This window comes from Stegodyphus dumicola, chromosome 7, assembly GCF_044657685.1.
Source record: "Stegodyphus dumicola isolate Sdum_Otavi_A_Nest chromosome 7, ASM4465768v1".
NCBI lineage: Eukaryota > Metazoa > Arthropoda > Arachnida > Araneae > Eresidae > Stegodyphus > Stegodyphus dumicola.
The window spans coordinates 33,714,391-33,724,965 of NC_140774.1; the positions used below are offsets into that span (position 1 = coordinate 33,714,391).

At 29.3% G+C, this 10,575-nt stretch overlaps 1 protein-coding gene across 2 annotated transcripts in view; it reads left to right on the top strand.

Annotated features, from left to right (window-relative positions):
* LOC118197507 (protein spaetzle 3-like) overlaps positions 1 to 10,326 on the top strand; it is a 116,477-nt gene extending 106,151 nt beyond the window's left edge. For both annotated transcript variants that reach the window (XM_035369021.2, XM_035369022.2), the window contains one exon: positions 4,984 to 10,326. In XM_035369021.2, the coding sequence (XP_035224912.1) occupies positions 4,984 to 5,152 (169 nt within the window). In that variant the 3' untranslated portion in view covers positions 5,153 to 10,326. The remainder of the gene's footprint in view (positions 1 to 4,983) is intronic.
* The last annotated feature ends 249 nt before the right edge of the window (positions 10,327 to 10,575 follow it).

A 10,575-nucleotide genomic window follows, 5' to 3' on the forward strand; every position in this document is an offset into this window, starting at 1 on the left:
TTTTGCAAAACTTTAAAGAATTTTTGATTAACAAACTCATGGATTTGAAAGCGAGAATTTCAAAGCGATATGGCAACATTGCACAGGAAAAACGTTCTTATCATCAGCGCGCGAGACTGTGTATCGGAAATTCTAAAGATATGCTCATTTTAAGATTATCTTGCGATATTGCTCTTGAACTGAATTATATGGTTTAAGTGGGAAGAATAGGATATTTAATAAATAAAGGTAACACACAAAATGTTAAAAAAAAAAAAAAAAAACGCCTCTTTGGACATAATTTAAAATTTGAAACATTTCACATCTTCTTTTGTAAAATTTGGTGCGAAATTTACGGAAAAATTCAAAAATTTATGTTGGCACTTTTTTTTTTTTTTTTTTTTTAATTTCTCTCGTTAAAAGTCTCGAAATAAAATTTTGCTTTGGTTCGCTATAAACGGTATATGATTTTTGAAATTGTTGCCACCAAATATGATCGCCCAGTATTATTTTTGGAGTTAAATAATGAAGATTCAACATGCGAGTATCTGTGTTCCTCGCAGTGTGGAAAACGACGATACTTGGAGGCATCAAATTTTGAATAACGTAGTCCTTCATCCGAGCATGTGCACTTGGAAACCCGAATTTTGAATTTGTTTTAGTATTTATGGCATATTTTACAAAACTTTAATGAATTTTTGATTAACAAATTCAACAATTTGAAAGCGAGCAGTGGCAACGCTCTTCGAAATAAAACCTTTTTATCTCCAGTTCGCGAGACACATGTCATTCGGAAAATTTTAATTAACAAACTCTGCTATGAAAGCAATGTGCTGCCGGGCCGGAAATAAAATTCTTTTATCTTCCATGCGCCTACGTGTTGCCATTCAGTAAAACTTAAGGTACTTTCAAGTTTTATCTGGATGGTTAGTGAGTAATAGATTAAACGATTTAAAAGCAATAAACACAGTTTTTAAGAATTTTTTCCCGACAATTTAATGTTATTGATTTAAATAAACATTTATTAAAATTATGAGATGTTTAATTAGAAATATTCAACAGCTTTATGAACTCACACCAACTAAACTCATTAAAATCATTTTTCACTTTTTCTTTTTTACGATAACTATTTTCTTTACCAATAAAGAAAGTATACCAATAACCTACCAAACAAATAAAGAAACGTACAATACTTTAATCAATGAAGAAATATGCTGGGCAACCTCTAACACTCTATCAGTAATCTAAAAGATATATTGCTTTTAAATATTTTGTGATTTTGCTGTTGAATTGAATTTTACGTGACGTAAGTGCGAAGAAAATGATAGTTATTAAATAAAGTTAACATATAAAAAGCTAATAATAAAAAATACGTCAAAATTTTTACTAACCATCTTACTAAGAAAACTAAAAATTAATGTGACGAATTGGAAAAAGACCGAAAAATATATAAAATGTCTGCAAACAATTAACACTGACTAACTGATGTAATTCTAAACATATGCTACTAAGTAACTTTTAAAAATTTTGTGATTTTATTGTTGAATTGTATGTAACTTATGTACGCAGAAAACGATACTGCAAGAGTAGAGGCTAGAGTGCTGAGAGCGTAAAAAAAATTAACAATCCCTTTTTGGGAGAAAGTTAAAATTTGAAACTTTTCAGACTTTATTTTGTATTTTTTGCTTTTGCAAAAAATAACACAGAATCTAATAAATATTAGATTCTAACTTCTAACTGTGTTATTTTCTTAATTTTCATAAGATAAAGTGCGAAAACATTTCATAGCTAGTCACTGCATGTAGGTAAACCAGTTATTAAATAAAGAGGAAAATATCTATGAAATGAATGAGTGTAACTAGAAAGTTTGACGCTATTTTAAAGAAGTTCTGTTCTCGCCTCTCGCCTTCTTTAGCACATTAAGGTTTCTGATATACATTCGATTAATGCGAAGGTAATTTGGAATAATATTTAGCAAAGATTTGATAAATTAAGAATTTAAAAACTTATTAAAGCATTCAGTAATTTCATACTGCACCGAAAATTAACTAATTATCTGCCGCATTTTTGTGGCATATACATACATTCATAAATCCTTGCTTACGTATTTGCATATAACTCATTCACATCATTTCATATGTTGAAACGGCTGCTAAATGATAAATTGCACTTAGGAAGAGCTTGAAAGAGTATAAATGATGTGCAAAAACAAAGTAGTAATCTTTGGAACATGTTGTAAAGGAAAAGCTAGATAAAAGCATCACATGTTGCATACAATTTCAGGAGAAAAAACAGCATTAACGAAACAAAACAAACAAACAAAAAAATAAATCTGAAAGGGCTAGATTTTAGAAACTTTCGCCTACAACTCTTTTAAAGTTTCATACGCTTTCTCTGCAGAGATTATTAATAGAGATAGCTCAGGCGGTGTAGCGAAGCATTTTATAATATATTAGGTAAATATGCATATTTGGTACTTACGTATTAACGCAACACCTCAGTAGAAGTCGCCAAATTTTCAGAATGGGCCCACCACTCTGACAACCACGGTGCATAACCATTCTTCCGCCAACCATGCAGCGGGCGAGCGGTAAAGTCGCTGAACACTGGTAGTTCGGTCCGAGGTTCGAATCCCGTGAACTGTCTGGCTGCATGGGTGTTTTCGTGGTTTTGCCCATGTGTAACGTGTATACGAGCCAGTTTCCCTTAGAAAGTCCTCCACGAAGGCATCCCTTCCCTTAGGCAGATAGCCCTCGCGGCTTTGCCGTAATGAAATAACCTAACCTAACCGCCAACCATGCTCATAATAATCCTTTAAAGTCATTTTCATATGAGTTCTTTATTGTTGTATTCCAAGTTCCAACGGTTATTATAAACAGATCGTCTTACTTTTTTTGCTTTAAACTTAGTTTTAAGTATGAGTTTGTGGAATTTGCCAGCAATGGAAGAAACTGCTGTAAAATTTCTGCAGGAATGTAGAATTTAGCTGAAAATTTTCGAAATGGAACATCGAGGAAATGCGTTTTCTCAATAGCCGCTGTCGCCGAGGATTGCACGAAGCTGTGTTCCTCTCAATTCTCTGTTATTTAAGCGAAACTGATTCCTATGTACTTCGGTAGAATAACAGAGCAAAAAAGTTGCAGAAAGATTTGAAGAAGAACGTGTTTCATTTTTTTAATGTATGGCGTAATCCTTATTTAACAACTCAAATTTGTATTTTAAATTGCTAAAGTTATGCTTTCTTTTTATATGTTGATAGTATTTACCTACATACGATAATTATCAATAGTTTGGGAATCTTCCTAAAAAAAGGCTCTAAAAATGCCAACTTGTACTCGATAATTAACTTTCAGCATTTTAACTCTGAAAAATAGCCAGATAGCCAAGGCGGTTGAGTTAATATCTAAGCAACATGAAGTGTTAAATATAGTAATGCATATAATGTACAATTGTGTATTGTATGTGTATAAAATTTTTATATATAATTTTTATACACATGAAAATGCTATATACCTCTCTGTATATTTAAAACGTGAAAAATATGTACTGTAATTAATTCTGTAAAACTATTTAATGTTTTATTGAACTATATCATGAATTAAATTCATTATTATTTAAATCAATAAGATTAAAATGTGAAAAAATAATATTTTTTAAGAACTGCGTATACTGCTTTTAAATAGTTTAATTTTTTATCAGTGGTAGACAGATTAAATATGAAAAAAAATAATATCTTAACGTTTTTTCTTAATAGCAAAAGACTCGAATAAAAAGTGAAATACGCATTTATAGTGGACCATGTAAATTTGCATTTCGGTAATAATCGCCCATTTGAGCTAATAATAAAGTTCATTATTTTGAACGTAACATAAGCAGAGTTTTTCTAGATACAATGTTGAATGCTTTGATAATGGCTTTGTATATAAGTATATAAAGAAATTTCAGAAAACGTTAAAAAAGAAAATAGGTTTGGTAGTAAACCTCTCTCAGCAATTGCAGCGTTTGCTGTGCAACTCGCCAACATCATTCTTCTTTTAACAGCTGGTGATAATTTACTTACCTGAATGTGAATGAAAACATCAAAACAATGTAAGAACATTAGATTTAGCACATGGAACGTAAACGGTGCTGTTGGTACTAAGTTATACCTAAGACTCGCATGTTTTGTCATATTCGAATAAACAACCGAGAATAAGTGCTATGTATCTGCTCGCAAATATGAAACGCATATTTCGAAATATTGCATCAGGTTCCTCTCTAGAAACTGTTGCAGTAAAATAAATCACACTTTTTCCCTTTTGGTCCCCCCCCTTTAGTTGCTTTAAGTTGTAAAAATATTACTCATTTTCATTAGAACATTTATTTAGAGAGAAATTTTGAAACTGCTGTTGGCAGCTCATTTTCAATGCAATAACTCTTTAGAACATTTCAGAGTTTGAAGAATTAATAATGTGTATATAAAATGCATGTAATTCATAAAAATATTTGCGAAATTCCGAAGAAAGTGACATTGATGAGATATGCAGTTTTAACAATAGACAAAATTGAAATATAGTCTTAAGTAACAAGTCTTAAATAATTGTAATATTGTATTAGACATTTAGCTGTTAGAAATAAAGCATTTAGCTTAATTTTTGTGCAGCATTAATGAACAACAATGAGAATTACTCCAAAATGCGGACAAATGTGTAATCAGCAATATGGCATTGATCGATAAGCTCGACGCAGGATTGCCAGAACCTTCGATATGTAAAGCATCGCTGTATCTACGAAACCAAAATATAATGATAAATAGTTTTATCTGTAATTTGGTTTAGTTAAATACGCTGAATAATTTTCCTTTCTCAATACTGTACTCGTCTTTTGTGTACTTATTATCACGTAAAATAAGGTAACAATTCCGACTAAATTCTCCGACGTACAATATGTGGACAGTAGGAAAGCTTGTTTGAAACATATTCATTTTTCTGTGTTAACAACATGAGTAATCATTTTCATTTTCAGGGCTGTCCAGACAAAGAAATGCAACGGGGAATGCAACTGCGAGCAGAAATATAAGTGGCATCGACTGCTGGCTTATGACCCTGATGACGACTGTAAAGGAATCTTCATGGACTGGTTCCTCTTTCCATCCTGCTGCGTCTGCAGGTGCCTCAGTCCCATCAAGCAGTGAGTCAACCCTCAGCAGGTCCCTCTGCAAGAGGACACAGTGCCATTTTCAACAACTGGACAACTCCTTAAATTACAAACACTGGCAATGATTGGATTTGCTACCTAGCAAAAACAAATCTCGTTCTCTGCCACCCACGAAGCACACATATCTTGAGACATTGCCAGCTTTCTGTTGTTCTTGTTAAAGTTGTGCCATAAGGGAAGTGTCATGCCAGAGAAGATATGGATATTGCAAATGCTGCAATAAGGGATGTTATTGTCCCCGGTTAAATGATTTTTTTCTTGGTTAGCCATTCTGGTAGTGAAAATTGTATGAAAGGAATCGAATTTTATTTCATTTCGTGGGAACAAAACTACTACGAAGTAAGCTTGCGGTAAACATACTGTACTATCTTAAGGTAATTACTCATGAGATGCTAAAGATTGTTTCTTTAATTAGTGCAAATATAAATATTATAGATGACTGAGCAGTAAAGGCATTAAGAACATGAAATACAAATTCCTTTCATAAAGTTCTGAATTTCTTTCTCATATGAATTAAAAATAGCTTCTCCCTTTCTACTTTTATTTTGTTATGAACAGTAATATAGTAGCTTGAATATAAAACATATAGTATGACGCCCAGAAATTTACACATGCTAAAACGATTTTTGAAAACAATTAAAAAATTGCAATTAATGGGACTATGAGCATTTATTCACTAGTTATGAAGCAACGAGTGAATGTTTTCGATATAAGAACTATGCTAATTTTACTTTCTTAGTTTGAACGTTTATTAATATTTCCATCTCTTTTCTTATTAATGTTCTTTTTTTTAATACTAAAGCAATCCTTGTAGGGGCTGAGCTTTTTCTCCCATTTCCCGAGGCATTAAAATTATATCTCTATTATTTTTTTATTTTTATTTTTCTTTATCTTATATCAATAGTTTTAAATTATTTTATTCTAACTTTACAACCAACGTAGCAATTTATCTTCATTATCCTATGAATAAAGTTTATTTAGCCTTTGCTTTAGTTCATTATATAAATAAATATTTTATTATTCACTTCAAATTAATAGTTTAGCTCTTAACAAGAGGCATTGGGGATAGAATTACTTTTTATATCACTTTATTATCTTCCTAATGGAACAATTTTATTCACTTTAATAAGTTCTTGTGCTAAGTTTTCAGTTTAACGTAATTTTTTCTGTTATGAATTTCCTTATTTCTTTTTCAGTTCTATTTTTCTGGCATGTTTAATTAACTGTTATAGTTATTTTACAGCATTTGATAGCTTTTACTATTCGTATGGTTAAGTTTACTCGTTTATTCAAAACTTTTATGTCCAATTATTTTCATTTATTTTGAATGTTAAAAAAGAAGTATTTTGTTAGGTTAATTTAAGAACTAAGATTATAAATTTTGGAATTGGTACATTTTGCAAAGCTAAACTTTTAGGTTTTAACCTTTAGTTATTAACAAACCACTATTTTTTCCTGCGTTCTACTATTCAATATATTGCTGTTATTACATAATGTTTGAGTAAATAAATATTTAATAAAATTAAATATATAATATAACAAAATTGCCTTTATGGGGTAGTTTATCAAAATTTATCGCTCTTTCTTTTCGCCTTTAAGATAAACTTTAAACTTTTGAAACAATTTGTGTATTGCAAAGTTTTTATTTCCTGTTTTTTCTGTTTGATTAGCCATGGCTTTTACTTTTATTATGAATCTTTTCGCCATTTGTTTATTAGTTATTCTTTTAATTCCCTGTTGCTTTTCATTACTTTAGATTTTTGTTTAATTCTTCTTTTATAACTGCACTTTTATGATCGTTTCTTTCTATGAGTTAAAACTTATTTCAAAAGGGAATTTTCTTGCATTAAATTAATTGAAATTAATTTATTTACAAATAAGAATATAATTTATTATAATCACTGAAAGAGTGACCAATTTAGTTCATTTAAAATTTTATGAAGTTTTGAAGATATTGCATGTTTCTTCAATTTCACCTTTTCATAAACTTTATTTTTTTATCTCATTGCTTCCTGTTTTATATCCAAATCTATCGGGAAACCCAGTTTGTTTTATTATATATATATTATAATAAATAGCGTTTTACTACATTTCTCCTAAGTGGCGCATATTTTTGCTATCCTTAGAGCAGCCGACGTTTCTAACAGCTAACACGACGTTTCTAACAGCTTTCATTTAATGCTTTACATTATATTGAGAGTGTTCATAAAAAATTTCAGGGAAAGAGTCTTTATGAAATGCGTTGTATTGTTAATTAATCAACATTAATAATAAGCTTACTTAAAAGCAAAAATTAAGAGAAATTAGAGAGATATAAACAAAACAATAAAGTAATCATCAATTACAATTATCTTCAGTCTATACATACGTTTCTTTTTCTTATTTACATAACAAAATTTAATTTATGGACAAATTAAATTCTTGTTCTTCTCACGAAAATAAAAAGGAAGATTTACTTTTCTTTTGGTCCTAAGGAAGGTTATGACATTATTATTACGTTAAACAGAATTTTCTTCCAACTAAACTACTGTTCCTGGATATAGTGGCTCAAAAAATATTGGGGCAGAAGAAATTTTAAAAATTTGGTTATGAAAATTCAGCCTTTATTCCAAAACTAAGCATTTTTCATTGCTTTCTGAGCCTAAATACAACGCTAAATATGTTACAAAAAATAATAATAGACAGCACTAATGAATAAATTAGATATTTTAAGTACCTTGCCCTTAAATACGAAATTAAGATAAAAAAGTACTAGGACGCTGAGGTGTAAAAGAGCCAATTCGTAAAAGCTAAAGAGCTTTTTTTCGTAAAACACCTGAATGAAGAATTTTAATACCTGAATGAAGAAAAGGTGCAGTTTAATGCTTAGGAGCTACGTTGTTAATATGGGGAACAGAAGTTAAGATTTCTTTTGAAGCGAGCAAGAGTGTAATTTTTCATTGAAATCGACAAAAATCTAAAAAATAAAAAATAGTTGAGCTATTGAATCTAAAATAAAATCTATTGCTCAGTTTGATTACAAAATACTGTAAAATAAATTTGCTTAAACACAATCCACGAATACGGTATTTAAGAGAATTCTCAGAACGCAGAGGAAAGTCGATGGTTAAAAATATTACTTAACAATCCTTACAATCTTAGAAATCTTACTTACAAGCCAGCGAACTCGTAAAACCCCAATGAATATTTACAGAATCTACTAATGCAGAGACGATGATACAAAGCATAATCCAGATTTCAATCCTATTCGACATATTTCGGATCATTTGCAAGAGAAAATTAATAACGTCAGATTATCAAACAGTAATATACTTTGGGAAAAATTCACCACGAAATGGAAAAAAATAGATGCATATCTCAAAAGAATCTTAATAAAATCTATGCCTAGAAGACTCAACGAATTCATGAAAAGACCCAGTACATTATTAAAGCAATTTTTACAGAATATTTTTTTATGTTTCTGTGCTCCAATAAATTTTTTTCTCTCGTTCGTACACGAAAAATGTATAATTTAATATTTATTTAACTTTATTTCTAATTAACTCTAAGGTTTCCCGGTTTTATTCAGCTCTGTTATACGGAAAATAATAAAAATATTTCGTTTAAATTAAATATTTAATTTTTCTTTCAAAAAATGTCTGGAATCTTGTTCTGCCTCAATACTTTTTTGACTCACTGTATATAGTATGTTGTTATGTGACTGAAACAAAGCATTTTTCCTCTGAATCACATCACTTCATTTATGACACTAAATTTTAATACGTAATTAGTGTGTTTAAATTAAGAAATAAAACGTATGGGCAAATAGAAGCTAATGAAGCTTTTGTCAAAATTAATTTTTAATTCCTTCTTCCTTTCCGATAAACGCATCTGCAGATTAATTTCTCTTTAACACAAACCATGTCATTCTGGTAAGATACAGAATCAAGCTATCCATTTTTCACTAGAGAACAGTATTAGAATAAAATCCAAGAAAGTGTATCCGTTTTTGTAGGCAACTGAAAGTTGTGTGTGCCGTTTTTGTTGTTCGTCCAAATGTATTAATCACTGAACTTTTGTGTTATTGTTTTTATCAAAATATTTGTGATCCATTATTTTACCAATGAACTTAATTTAATATTTATTTTCTTATTTGTTAGTCACAGTCTGGGTTCATAGTAAACTGTTGTACAATTGAAACTCAGAGAAGAAGCCAAACAAGCATGTTCATACTTTATTTAATGAATGATCTCTTGTTCATTTTTAAGTTTACTGTTATTATTTTTTATAATACTGAATTACTTTCATAATGTTATTTTGCTACAATTTGAAGTGAACTTATTTTTTCTGTTTAGTTAATATTTGCAACAATTTCAATGAAATTTTATTATTTTTAGCTCGTAAATTTTTAGACTATTTGTTAAAAATAGCTAAATTAAGAAATTGAAATTCTGAATGAATCATTCATAAAATTCTCGGTACGTTTGATGGATTATTACTTTTTTGTAACCTCTGTAAGAAATGCTTACTATTTCTGCTTCGTTGAAGCGATGAGTTAGAGTTTTAAAGACTTTCTTTCAACTCTGACATATATATTTGCTTTTAACCATTTACTGAAAAGGTCAAATTTTCAATCTGATTTTTAAAAATCATTTATTATATCAAAGAAATTTTAATGAGGGCAGATTGATAATGAATACAAAATTATTATACAATAATCTTTAAGTAAATTTCTTCATCAAAATTATTTATTAAAATTATCTACATTAAAACCATAAAAACATACTGAATTCTGTCTTTGATACAGTTAAACTGCTAATTGAAACTAAATTTATTACTACAATAAAAAAGAGGTATTTAAGTTAAAACCATTGTGTCCAATCTACATTAAAAATTTTCAACTATTTTTTATTCACAGATTACGTAAGAATTACATTGAACGATTATGGCCTTTTTTTTATATTTTTTATCTTTTTTCTGAAAGTATGTGCAATTAATTTCTCAAAATCTGTAATTCTTAGTTCCTATTTATAAAGAAGCCAAGATTTAATAATGAGCAAAGATACCAATGAAATTTAGTGTATTGGTTGATCTCTTTTTTATAAAAAGAAAACATCATGCTGTACATAGCTACATATCTGTATTGTTGATAAATAAAATTGTAAAACATAATTGTTTTGGAAATTTTTGTGATCATCTTTATGCAGTCAATGTTATCAAACATGTATTAATCTTAAATAAAATATATTAGTTATTAACAAAAGCATTCAAAATATATGTTTTACAAAACTTAATATATAACCCGCGCATGGTCGAAAGATTCCATTCATTGCTGATCTTCAAGTATTCAAACCCAAGGAAAAATTATTAAATTCAAGATTAAGGAAAAATTGTGCATTCCTGAAATAATATATAAGGTAT